Genomic DNA, 14,420 nt, shown 5'->3' with positions numbered 1-14,420 from the left:
AACCAACACTTTGACCATCTGCTGTGGTGTGCAGTATTCTCATGATAGAATAACATGGATCACAGACTGTGAGCGGTGGCAGGACTAGTTTCTTGGCTGTGTAAATATGTGGCTCTAGGTGATTCGGTCAGGTTGACTAATGCCACCAATTGGGCATGGATATTTGCTGGTCATAAGCTGGTTGAGGACCCGGCCTACTCTGACCTAAACCAGGGACTCATGCTAATGGTGGCAAGGGTGTGTTTGCCCCCTATTGGCTGGTGTGTGCCTGCCATAAAGCCCAGCAGCCCTGTATCAATACTCTGCTGACCAGACTATGTCCAGTTTCCCAGCTTGGGTTACCTGGGATAGCGAAAGCTAGATGTAAAACCAATGAACCTACTGAACATGAACTAATTGCTACACTCAGTATAGGTTCACTGACAAGATGTAGCTTAGAAGTGGATGATATGATAGTAAGGAGAAGGCTGCACATTCTATGTACTCAGGAGACAAGATGAAAGGACAGTGCAGCAAAGCCACTTGGCTTGAGATCGAGAGTATAGTACTCTGGAGGAGAACAGTCTGGAAATGTTGTGGAAATTATGGTGAGGGAGAGGTATCAGAAGACAGTGAGAGATGTCATCTGAATTAGTGAGAGACTCATGGCAATTAGACTCCAGTGTAGTGATACTGCAGTATTCATAATCTCAGTCTCTGCCCCCACAGCAGGGCTGTGGTAGTTAGGAGAAGAGTGCATTCAGACAGCAGTTGCAGGACCTACTAGATAAAGCAGGACAAACATGAATAGGTGTTAATAATGGGTGACATGAATGCACATTTTTGACACGCAGAACAGTATATGAGAACTGTCTGGGTCCACAAGGGTTGAGCAACAAGAATAAAGAAGGAGAGGCCATTTTAGAATTCTGTCTGGCAAATGACTTGTAGGTAACACATGACTCAGAAAGAGAGACAGTCACAAGATGACGTACAAGAGTGGTTAATATGCAACTGAGGTAGAAATCCTCCTAGTAAGTAAAGGGCACAGGGGTAGAATCAGTGCTTGCAAAGCCATCCCCAGTGAAACAGTCAGCAAGCAGCATAAACCACTGGTTGCCACAATCAGCTGCAAGCAGTGATCAGAGAAGGCTTCTAAGTCAATAGACACCAGGCTGAAGACCTGGAATTTGCCTGGAGGGAAAGCAGAACAGATCAAGGAATTATTTAGGGCACTAGCACCTCAAGAACAAGAAGAAGAAATAGGTGGAGTTGAAGAAGAATGGCAGCACCTCAAAACAGCATATATGAGGACTATAAAACAGATATGCAGCAGAGCCAGGTATGGAACTAAGGTGCATAAGGAAAGCTGGTGCTGGAGTACAGAAGTCCAGGAAGAAATAAAAAGAATTGCAGGAAAAGGTGGGAGATAGAAAAGATGGACGAGCATAGAAAGGAATACTGGCTGGCTAACAAACAGGCTAAGACAGCAGTTGCATTAGCAAAGAAGAAGGAAGCAGAGACACTCTACCAGCTTCTGGAAAGTAAGTTGGTACCTGGCACAAAGAAACTATGTCAGGCTGCAAGGCAAAGACAGAAAGATATTACAGTCTTCACACTGCATGAAAGTTGTGGAGAGGGTGACTAGTAAATGGATATGCAGAGTAGTAGAAAGTAAGATGGAAGGTGAGCAGTTCGGATTCAGATCAGGATGCAGCACAACTGACCTGATGTCTGCAGTGAGACAGATAGTTGAGGAGAAGCTAGAGATGAGCAAAGAGTCTAAATGGGCATTTCTGTACTTGGAGAAAGCATATGACAAGGTTTGAAGAAAGCTGATTTGGGCAGTCCTGCGGTAGTTCAAAGTCCCAGAAACTTTGGTAGAATCAGTGCAGGCTATGTACAAGGACCCACTGACTCAAGTACGAACTTCTGTCTCACAGAGGGGTTCCCAGTGAGAGTGGGTGTGCACCAGAGTTCAGCTGTGAGCCCATTGATGGACTGCATTAGCAAAAAGATTGGTGAGGATAGATCAGCAAAGTTGCTGTATTGCATATGATGTTCCAAAACAGGCAGATGCTGAGCAAGTACTTGAGCAAAGGGTAGGAAATGGAATGCAAAACTGGGATGAAACTGAGGTCAGATAAATCAGTTGTAATGGCAGCAAATGGTGGAGTTCAGAAGAAGCTGGGAATTGAGATAGAAGGGAAAGTAGTTGAAAAGGTTAACAACTTCAAGTATCTGGGAGGAGTGGTTCAGGAGAAGGGAAGTTAGAATGAAGAGGTCAAAGCTAGAGTCAGAGAGGCTGCAGCCAGCTGGCACTGTGTGTCAGATGTAGTATGTGACAGAAGAATGCCAAAGAAGATGAAATGTAAGGTGTACAAACCAGTGGTGCAGGAGGCCAGGAAACCCACTACTAGAAAATCTTATATTTCCGAGTGGAGAAGATTTTCCATTTGGTGCCAAAAAAGGAAAGTGGATCCCTTTGGTGCAGACATTCTTGTAGTGCTTTCCTACCTGTGTGAGTTACTCAACTGTGGCCTTTCTTACGACTCAATTAAAGTCTATTGCTCTGCATTGTCTGCCTGCTTGCCTTTGACCCTTCTCCCCTAGCTTCCAGGTTAGAACGTAAGCTTTTTCTAAAGGGTGCTCTACACATAAGACCCCCTAGGAAAACATTTCATCCTCCCTGGGATCTTAGTTATGTACTGGAAAAATGTACACAGCCCCCTTTTGAACCAGCAGTTCTGCTTCCCTAAAGTTTTACATATGGAAAACAGTGCTTCTAGTAGCTTTAACCTCTGCCAGAAGGGTTTCTGAAATTCAGGCATTAATAGCCTTGCCTTCCTTTCTTGTCTTCCAAAAGGACATGGTGTCGTTGAGAACCAGCCCTTCGATCATGCCAAAAGTAGTGAATGAATTGTCACTTAATCAGTAGATACAACTGCCTACCTTCTTTTCATCACCTTAATCCTCTAGTGGTAGGATTTTACACTCCTTAGACATGAATAGACAACTTAGATTTTACCTTGACAAAATAATGTCTATCAGGAAGTATTACCAACTTTTTGTGTCATTTCATCCCAGGGCTCTGGGCTCCCATCTCCAAACAGACCATTTCCTTGTGAATTTCTAAGGCTATTGTGTTTTGCTATGAATTGCATGGAAAATCCTTATCAGCAGCTGTCAAGGCAATATCCACTACATCAGTTGCATCCTCAGGTGTCTTCTTCAAGGGCCTAGATGCTTCTAAATTTTGGAAGCAGCCACCTGGTCATCTGTTCACACCTTCACCAAACATTACAAATTGGACATTGTTTCCAGATCTGGAGCAGGATTTGCTAGGGTAATTCTGCATGATTTTTTGTAAAATGCTTCCTCGTAGTTTCTCCTTCTTTATCCTCCTCCCTGGGTCCCTTTTCAGCTCTGGCACTCTCCCATATGTAGGGAATACTGCAACATTGAAAAGAAGGACATAGAATAGTTGTGTAAAATGTTACCATAACCATAGATGTCCTTCTCTTCTATTTTGCAGTATTCTATCCCTCCTGCCTTCCCCCTGTAGCTTGCTATTTCCTAGTATGATCCACTTAGGATCCCTGGGAGGTACTTTACTCCTGGGGCTTTCTTATTCTGAGGATGGTATGTGTGGATGTCCCTTTTATGGCTGACATTGTCTGTGGCTATGAGTGACGTCTCATATACAGGCAGTGGCTGTAAGTTCTTGTATACAGGCCGGTCATCGGGTCTTTGTTGGACTACAACCTATATACAAGGAATACTGCAACAGAGAAGAGAAGGGCGTGTATGGTTATGGTGAGATTTTGAACGAGTATTCTTTCTTCAGCTGCCTTGCAGTCTGACCTAATCAGACAATGCCGTGCCAGTGACAGATGCTTAGCTTCTAGTGATCGTCCTTGCTCCTGTCTTCTCATTGCTCTCTTCAACCCTAGCCTGTTCTCCAATTGCATGCATGTGTGAAGTATCTGTGGCTATATACATTTTAAGTCATTTTGGATTTAGTGTGACAAAAAGGATTCCGTGCATGTCTGTTCATAATAATACAGCCTTTTCTGCACCTTTGAATCTACCGTAAGTATTTCATGTTGCAATTAAAAATGAACCTTTGTTTTTTCACATTAATATTTCAGAAGAAAAAAAAATGTACCTATCTTTGCAAAGTATTAATGTGATATAAGAGGAAATGTCCTTCCTATTTAAGAAAAGCAAAATGTAAGTTCTTCCTTAAGAGTAGAGTCATATAAATCTACCGCAAAAATCCCCATTCTTAGCTTATGTTCTATATGTGTAATGCTGTTTTTCTAACTGTTTAACAATTGTGTATTCTTTTTGACAATGTTGTAGACATATGACTACTCTTTGTGTAATTGTTTAAAAATGTATGTTCTCTATGACAATAGTAGCATTGTGCTTTCACTTCTATGTGTTGCTCCTGATTAGACTGGACATGTCATATGTCCATAGTTTCATAGGTGAATACTAGGCTAACTGCCCTTCATGAAAGGCCATTTTATGCCTAGCCAGTAACCCAAGGTAGAATCAAACCATACACTGTACTTTATGTCCACAAGGTGAAGACCTTAACCATTTTGTTGTGTTGGGCTATATGACCTTGGCTGAATCTGAAAATGGTTCAACAGGACCAGTGCTGTACCCTAGTCAACAAATACAAACAAACAAAAAAAAATGAAAACAAAAAAAACAGCCAAGGGAATCAAAGAAAATTTAGGAACCACTGAGAAGATGCCCAAAAAAAGGACCGTTGCTCACCACCTCAGGAAAAAAGACACTGAGAAGATCATGTGAAATCTAAACACTTTAATGAACAGCCAAACATTTGGCTGTTCTATCATTAAACTGTTTTTACTTCTTGCAACCGTGTTAGCAGCTTTTTCCCTGAGGTGGTGAGTGACAATCCTTTTTTGGGCATCATTTTGGTGGTCCCTAGTACAAACAAACAAATACATACATTTATGCATAAATAAATCAGTACATAAAATGGTCCTGAATGTTATTGTCTTAAGAAGTCTGAAGTTACTGCAGAGTGGATTGATATGTTTTGTAATGTGGAACAGGCAGAGCTCACCCAAAAATGCCTGTGCATGCTGACACCATAGTTTAGCTGGAAGAGGGTCTAACTGCACATCAGATTCCCTGAAATGAATTACTGGCCCAGGAAATAAAGGAACCAGCCTGGAAGGGATGGAAAGTGGGCAGCTGATACTAGACTGCCAGTTTATGTGAAATGAGGTACGGATTCTATCCCTACAGGAGTGCCATCTGGGGGAAGACATCTGAAGTGTCCCCTTGCATTAACAAGGGACTCTGGGGTGCACACTTAGTCAATGAGTGTATATTACTGTAGCTAAGCATTGAGAGTGTGCAAAAACATTCACATGTACTGGGCATAATGTAGCAGGCATTGCATCATACTCACCTTCCAGGAGGAAGAGGAAGTTGGTAACCATTTGAAATGTTGAGACCCGCTACATCAAATCCCAAAACATGGAGACTGAATGGCCAAAAGATTGGGCTTGCATATATTAAGTCCAAGATGCCATTTCTTGGAATATTCCCATTTCTCTGAGATGTGGTGATTTCGGAGTGGGTCTATATAAGTTCATGGGGTGTAAGGGTCTTGCACTTCACTGCAAAAAGAAGTTTTAATGAGAAGAGTAATTTTCAAGATTCACTCTTCTCCACGTTTTCAAACATTTTTTTCAGACTGCCAACATTTCAATAGGAAGCTGAGGAATTTAGGAGTATGCAGAACTGTCCTAACTCTGCTGGATGTTGGGTATGATCCTCGCCTCAACTGTTGAGAAGATAGGAAGAGCAAGTAGGCTGCTACAAGAAAAGGGACTTGAGGGGCATGAGAGGCTAGGAACCAAATGTCCATTCAAAAATTAAAGATTGATTCATGTTTCAAATAACCAATTTTTCATATATTTTGTAGAGGTATTGTTTTTAGCATATAGTGCATGTAGGTACTTCTATGCAGTCTGGGTCTACTCTAACTTAACTGTTTCATTACATGTTTTCCTGATTAATAAGAGATTTCAGGTTCTTTTATTGCCACTGGCATAACACATTTCATTGATAGCAAAGGCCATTCTACATCTGAGATGCAAACACATTAAAAGGGAGAGTTGTCTAAACGGGTGTACCTGACACTAAAAGGGTGTACCTGACAAAGACAAAAGGCTGAATGTGGTGCAACTGTTACGTATCAGTTGTACAAAAACTGCAAGCGACACTTAGTGTTTCTGATTTCTTTATCTAGGTATGTAATAGCTAGGGAAATGTGAAATTAATGTGCTCTGTTTCATTATTATGGACAATTTTACTTTTAAAGACCAGTTAGATTGGTTGGTTACCATATAAAAACAATGACCATTTTTGCCACATTTGTGATGAATGATCATTTTTTTTTTCTGCACTTACATTGTCAGGGATTGATAGATGCTTTTGATTCCTGTCTATTTTAAAGGTAGTGGGGCTGTAACTAATGCTAGCTCTGTTTCTGTGATAAAGTATCATACAATAATAGTAGCCACAACATTCATAAAAAAATGTTGAATGGCTGTCCTTTTAATATAAAAACAAAATTGTAATTCCCATAGAATTATCCTGTCTTTTCTTTCCAGTTTACTAATGTTTTGTGGTAGGGATTTCCAGGTATAAATTTCTGCAGAAAACCAAAAAACACATTTATTTTCTCTCAGGCTGAACTACTGTTTTGTAAAATTATATGGCCATAAATTGATACTTCCTAATTTTACCTTATTAAATCGGATATATTGAAATAATCTTTTATCAGTAGACGTTTTATAGGCTGTAGATGGAGCTGCGCCTTTTCTACAAGAATCCAAGTGTACAGCCATCAGGACTATAATCTGTGAAGTATTTGTTTACTGTCTCATTGTAACTAATCTAATTGTTTTAACCATTTAATCACTGGCTACTGACTGTATGTTTCAGATAGGACATCATTATTTCAGTAAAGCTGTAATCAAAGCCTTGAATAACTGAATGAATACTGAGATGTATCGTGAATGACTGAATTTATGCATTTGAATGGTAGCCATTTAAAATGTTGAGACCTGCTAGAGAGAGTCCCAGAGCACAGAGTGAATGGCTGAAAAACAAACTTGTATACTAAGTGTGAGATGGTTATTTCCTGGAATATTCCCTTTTCTCTGAGGTATGGCAATCTCTGAGTTGGTATTTACAAGTTTTAGGGTATGTAGTTTAAAGGAGAAGATCGCTCTTCAAGATTCATTCTTCTCCTGGATTTTCAGTCTTTTTTTTTTGTTTGTTTTGTTGGCATTTCAAGTGCTGATATTTCAATACGCAACCATTTAAAGAATACAGTGTTTTTAACTTTTTTTTTAACAAATCCATCCATATTAAAAAAAAAAAAAGAAAAGTTAAGAACACTGTATTGTTAAAATTCAGAATTCCTTTTTCATATTTTTGCATATGGGTTTTGGGTGTCACTTCAACAGTGCCAATCATCTAAAGCCAAGGCTCATACTGACGGGTAGCTAGCCCTGCCGCAGTTATTCTTTCATACCACACACACACACACACACACACACACACACACACACACACACACACACACACATATGCACCTGTGGCCAATTTAGAATGACCAGTCCATCTACTGAATGTCTTTGGAATGTGGGAGGAAACTTCAGCACCCAGAGAAAACCCACCCGAACACAGGGAGGACATATTGTCTGTCTTACTATGTAATTCCAGCTGGCTATCTACTGTTACTCCTGGTTCATAAATATTTGTATTACTATTCTCCTGTTTCATAAATATTTGCATTACTGTTACTCCTGTTTCATAAATATTTGTATTACTGTTACTCCTGTTTCATAAATATTTGTATTACTGTTATTCCTGTTCTCCTGTTTCATAAATATTTGTATTACTGTTATTCCTGTTTCATAAATATTTGTATTACTGTTCTCCTGTTTCATAAATATTTGTATTACTGTTCTCCTGTTTCATAAATATTTGTATTACTGTTACTCCTGTTTCATAAATATTTGTATTACTGGTTTCCCGTTTCTCATTTATGCCTCCTTAGTTTGATACCTGTCATTTAGATTAGAAGATTAAGACTCTGAGCTCCTTCCAGTAGTCAAGGTTACAGAGTTTCATTCCTCTAACTTCCATTTGCCTACTGTGCAACTCTGAGAAAGTCACTTAATTAAGCAGTCCTCACGTTACCCCTGAAAAGGATGACTTGTGTCTAGTGGGCTTACTCATTTAACAAATGAATAAAGTAAAATGTAAATCCTTATAACTATTACGTGGTCTAAACTTTTTCTTTCTTGTAGTGTCTATAGCTTATATTTTTAAACTGCTTTATATACTGAGAAATATGTTCTGGGGCTGATGAATGAATGATGAAATGCAAGCCTATTTCCAGTGTTTCAAAATTATGGACTGTGGATTTTCTTACATATGCCACATTGGTTACAAGTCAGCTGGTTGATGGAACTATTAGTGGGTCCTGCTCCATTGATGACCCATTTATCAAATTCTAAACCATCAATTTTCCTTAAAATACAGTATATTTTCATGGGGACAAGTTATCTCTGCAGACCTGTGTGGGATGATGTGACCCCCAAACCCTAGCATCTCTGTATATACTTACTTAATCAGTAGGGAAAGGAAAACTTCTATTTACCACTGTTCCATGATTTCACAAAAATGCACAACCTGTAAGTTGCCTAAGTACACTGCTATATCTGCAGAAGAACAACAACAATTAAATTATATAAAGTGATTCAATCTGCCACACAAGATATCACATCATTAATTCCTCAATTTACACTGCTAAGTTAAAATGATCTGTGTAGTCCTCCCTTTTCTTAACATTTTGAATACCTTATTTTTGTCCCCGTGGGTCATCAAACATTTTACACCAGAGCTCATGTATTACAATACTCACTTTCTTGAAAGTATTTTTTTCCCAGTTTTAAGCAGTTTTTTCCTCTTTCCTTCCCCCTCCATGCCATAATGTTCTACTAGCTTCCCAAAACATAAGAAGAATAGTGCTTTTTCTTAAACTCACATTTGAGTCTGTCACCATTCTATGGATGTTGACTATTACTTACTCCTCTTTTCCCATTTTTTGTTAACCCACCCGTGCTAATCACAGGATTATTCCCAAATGTGTCTCAGAGGCTTTGCCTGTATAATAAGTTCAGCATGTTTCAATTCGAAGCATTTGATAAGCTAAACAACTCCCATTACAGTATTATTTTCCTAATACTTCGTAATACTTAATGTTCCTTATCTGTTCCGCCTGATATATGGTAGGATTTGATATTTTGTTATACATAATCTGTATCAGTCTCACAGATCTTTTTTTTCATTCTGTCTTATTAACCCACAAATATCTGAAAGTTCTATACTGTACCTTTCCCCAGTACCCTTACCTCATTTCTTCATTGTCTTCTAACTTCTCAAATATAATTCCCTATCAGACATAAACTGCCACATCTCCTTAGCATTCTTGTCACATCTAACATTCCTGAAGTAAGGAACTACCATGCCAAATCCATTTTGCCATTTTCTAAAGTCTGTGGTAGCCTCACCTTACATCAGCTGGTCATACTGTTTTACTAGCCCAAAAATCACTCATTTTAATTGGGAAAATGCATTGCATTGTATATCATTACTCTCTCATCCCCTGATTTACTATATGTATTCCTCACTTCATACCATTAATACCTTCCCTCATCCCCTTTCTTGTTTAATTTTCTGACCATTTCACCAGACTTTCACCTTAGCTTAATGGTGCCTATGTCTTGACATACCTTCACAACCAGTTTTAACACTACTGTAGCTTATGTGCTCATTTGAGTCTTTCCCACTGCCCCAGCTCCCTCCTTTCCCAAACTGTACCCCAGTCACCATTTGTCATGTACTCTTGTTCTTTATCCGATTCTCCTCTTCTTCCCATTTTTTGATTCAGCTGCTGCTGCTCCTCCATTCATTGGTCGTGTTTCTGTTTCCAAACCTAGCAGCAGTGTTCATTGATCTTAATGCTGTTAGGAAGCCATTTGTTAGGGCTAACTGCAAAACCAAATGGCGAAGGCTCCCATTTTCTAGGGTTTGAGGCACCCTGAATAGACTCTTATGCTTCTAAGATGAGAGGTTATCTCCCATCACATCTTCCCCGTATAAAATGGCACATGTATGGTGAATGCAGCTTATGGCAAATTGTATTACATTACATCACATAAATGTGCTGGCAAAAAGAGATTGTGATTCTGTCTAGTCTGCTCAAGTGCTGTAGGTAACATAAGGCTACTTACCCCACCCTCCTAATCCCATCCCTCCAGAAATATTACATTGTTTTATAGACCTCATTTGCATAGTTTCTACTGACACTGGATAAGCAGGTGTTACAGCAAAATAATGCATTGTCCACGAGAGGTTTGAGACCCGTATGCAATTTTAAAAACTTAAAACTATGAGTATTATCATTATTAAATATGTGTTTGTATAGGGAATTGGTTACTACTCTCCTTCTAATTTCTGATAAATGGTTACAAATTCTGTCCTTAAGTTTCTGATTAGTCTTTCCTATATAAAAGGCAAAACATTTAACACACTTAGCCATGTGTACTAAATTTTTGGTATTACAATTACTATTGGCTTGTAAATTAATCTTGATTTTTTGAGTGGGTGTTTGAAAGTTTTGTCTGTGTATATATGCTGACAAAAACTACAAGCATTACATTTGTAGTAATACTCATAGTTTTAAGTTTTTAATCTTGCCAATGGTTCCTACGTATCATAGAGGGAGTGACAAGAAAAATATAACGGAAAGGCAGGAAAATAAATGGATCCTGCATTTTAGAGCACAGTACTCATGCAGATTAGACAGAGTTACTCGTGGTTCTGAAGCACTTTATTTTTACTTTTGTTGTTGTCTTTTATCTAAAGTACAACCATATTTGTTCCTGAGATATCTCTTTTTTCACTTTTTTTTTTTTTTTTTTTTTACACTCATTGCATTACAAAGTGAAACGTTTGTCAAGTTTTTTACCTTGGTAATTAAATTTTAGATTGACCTCTTGTACTCCTTTCGTTATGTCCGCAGCACCAATTGTCTCAGAATTTATTATTGTATTCAATGTAATCCTCCAAGTACAACATTTAACATGCACTAGATAATGCGCACAAGACCTGCACATATGTTACACATGCATCTCCACACACACACACACACACACACACACACACACACACACACACACACACACACACACACACACACACACGTGAGCACACATGTACACACACACACAGACACACACACACACACACACTTGAGCGCACACACACACACACACACACACACACACACACACACACACACACACACACACACACACACACACGTGAGCACACGTACACACACACACACACACATACACACACACACACACACACACACACACACACACACACACACACACACACACACACATACACAGTTAGCAAACATAACTTAATTTTAGCATCACTAACATATTTGTACTTCCTTAAAATGGGTCAGTGAACCATAGTTGTTACCAGCATACAAACACATATATTAAGAAACAATTTTAAGTAATTGCTGTATTAAACTTAGAGACCAGCAAACATATCAAGCCACACAAATAAATAAGTTATCAAGCAAAACACTTTCCAAAAAACATATCAGAAAAAATGAACTATATGAATTGAAAATGGCTGTGTTTTGATTTTTTTAAATTCACCCTCTGGGTTTAATTAGGCATACATACTGTATAGTGTACAAAGTTTTGTTCAGTAGCTTGTGTTACTCATTGTTTCAAAACTCATCTGGCATATTAGTTATATTACATATTTCTTCAAAGATCTGTTGTTTTAGTGAGGTTCTACCGTCTTCCTTGTTTCAAAAGATGTTTCCTTCTTAACATATGTGCCTGCTTGAGATTACAACATCCTTGCATCACTTTAAAAGTTTTCTGTTCTCCTCTCTTTCTTTCCTTCCTAATCCTTTTGCTTTTCTTTTTGTAACACCACAGGTGACAACAGGAGGGAAAACTAAATCAGTTTCGAATGGTAAGTGCCCTTGAATATTACTGCACTGTTGAAATATTCAGACCTCCAAGCCACTGGGTTTCAGACATGGTTAAAAGTCTATTTTAAAATCCTACTACATTTAAAGTGACTTGTGTTATTTATGTCACGTGGCATCTGGCTTCTTAAGTTTCCTCCTGTCAAAATATTTAAAACATCCTTTGTCATCTCAAAGTCATTGTTGCATTGGGGAGGGGGGAAGACATAAAATCTTGAAAGAAGTGTCACTCAGAAGAACGCTGTACTAGTAAAGATTATCACCCTGGATACCTTCTGCTGCAGATTACTAGACATTATGTCTGCAAAAGTGGACATCTTAAGAAAACACTTAAAATATTGTACTTTTGAGAATATTGTTCTACATCAATTATATTTAAAACATAATAGTGGACTGGATACCACTTTGTGCCAGAGCTGTTATCAGAATCCCAGACATCTGTGTATCAATCTGTTTTTTCATCACTGTACAGCTGAGATGTGAAAAGTAAAACCCTGTCAGAGCACACTAATAGCATTCATGTTATGTTAGCGCAGAGCAGCTGTTGTTTATTGTCACATTAATGAAGCATGATATGACAGATTATCGGCTAACATCATGCAAAACAATGGAATGGAGATAAAGTGTCTAATCTAACAAAGGCTTTGAAAGTGCTAATAGGAAGAAAAGCTTAAGACCTGCTTAAAGAAGAAAAATAAATTCAACTGCAAATATAATGCAGTAATGTAGTTTTGATTCTGGTTATTTATTTGTAAAGTATTCCAACTTTAGATATATTTAGAGTTTCATTTTTAGCTGTTACATATATTTTAAAAATGAGTGATCGCTGACACAATTCAAGACTGTAGGGTAATCTTAGCATCCAGTAAGTAACATACTTAAAACTGAACTTAACCATCACACACTGGACCTGTTCAGTGATTGCACTTGAGGGCAGGACCTGGAGGCCAGGCAAATGCCTTAATGTAGAAGTGACCCTTATTGTTAAGGTTGTATATGGAATAATTAATTTATAGTTGGGTAAAGTGCTGCAGTAAATGTAAGGCTTCATCCAGGGATGCCAGATTTCTGATACGGCAGGTAGGGACCAAAAAAAAAAAAAAATGGCTACATGTTTGGTGTTTTTTGATTGGCACATATGCCAGTGTACAAGCCAACCAAAAAAAATCACAAAATGGAGCTACTTCTGTTCAATGCGGAACATCAGGTAGTTCTGCATTCAACAGAAGTTGCTCTGTTTTGCAATTTTTTGATTGGCTTGTATACCGGCATACGGGCCAATCAGAAAAAGCAAACCAGAGTCTTTTTCACCAGGATTTTATCCGGCAGTGTGGGACTCGGGAACAGGCTGCTGATCCCAGGACAGTCTCACTCAAATAGGGACGTCTGGCAACCCTGGCTTCATCACACTGCAGTACCTTGAGTAAGGTACCACAGTGAGCTGAATCCTTACACATTCTAAAAATCTAAAGCAATGGGCCAGATTCGAAAAGAATTGCTCATAGTGTAAGTTTTTAACTTGTTAAAAAGGTTATTATTAAAAAACATGGTGATCCTCCCATTGTGCCATCATCAAGTTGGCATGACTGTTGGCACAGTTTAATTAATTTTATTTAAATTATTAAATTTATTTAATTTAATTTAGTTGATGGGTTAGATCTTTCAGATGTGAAGTTAGTTACTTTAGATATTAAAACCTTGTTTACAGTGATTCTCAATTCTGAGGGAGTTGATTCCATTAGGATGTTTATGGCCCACTGCAGTGATTATAATCACAGTTTGATCACTTTAATATGTACATTGTTGGATCTAATTCTGAGCAATAACATATTTTTATTTGAAAATCAGTACTATTTGCAGAAACTAGGAGTGGCTATGGGCACCCCTTGCGCAAACAGTTATGCCAAGTTGGTGTTGACGCAATGGGAGGATGACGATGTTTTTAATAATAATCCTTTTAACAAGGTTATCAAACATTATGTGAGATTTGTGGATGATGTTTCTGTGTTACGGGCAGGTGAGGTTGTTAAACTTTTGAGTTTGTTTCTTATTTAGAAGTTACTTCTGTGTTTTTGAGGTTTACTGTGAACTATTCTTTGACCATCATTGATGGATGTTACTCTGTATAAAAATGCTCAAGGTGGTTTGGAAGCAAAGCTCTATAGGAAGTCTTGTTGGAGAAACAGTGTCTTGCTTCGTGCTAGTATGCACCTTTCTCATAATTTTTCAAATATAGTTAAGGGCCGATCTTTAAGGGTATCTCATCTCTGCATGAATG

General features: G+C 38.4%; 1 protein-coding gene across 10 annotated transcripts in view; it reads left to right on the top strand.

Moving 5' to 3' along the window:
* The window catches only part of CALD1 (caldesmon 1), a 1,713,117-nt gene that overhangs the window by 1,655,206 nt on the left and 43,491 nt on the right, over positions 1-14,420 (top strand). For all 10 annotated transcript variants that reach the window (XM_044088458.1, XM_044088461.1, XM_044088452.1 and 7 more), the window contains one exon: positions 12,090-12,126. In XM_044088458.1, coding sequence (XP_043944393.1) covers positions 12,090-12,126 — 37 coding nt within the window. The remainder of the gene's footprint in view (positions 1-12,089; positions 12,127-14,420) is intronic.

Source organism: Protopterus annectens, chromosome 11.part0 (genome assembly GCF_019279795.1).
Source record: "Protopterus annectens isolate FY-2018-M chromosome 11.part0, PAN1.0, whole genome shotgun sequence".
In the NCBI taxonomy this organism is placed as follows: Eukaryota; Metazoa; Chordata; order Ceratodontiformes; family Protopteridae; genus Protopterus; species Protopterus annectens.
Note: the sequence above shows the minus strand (reverse complement) of the source record. Positions and strands in the feature narration are given on the sequence as shown.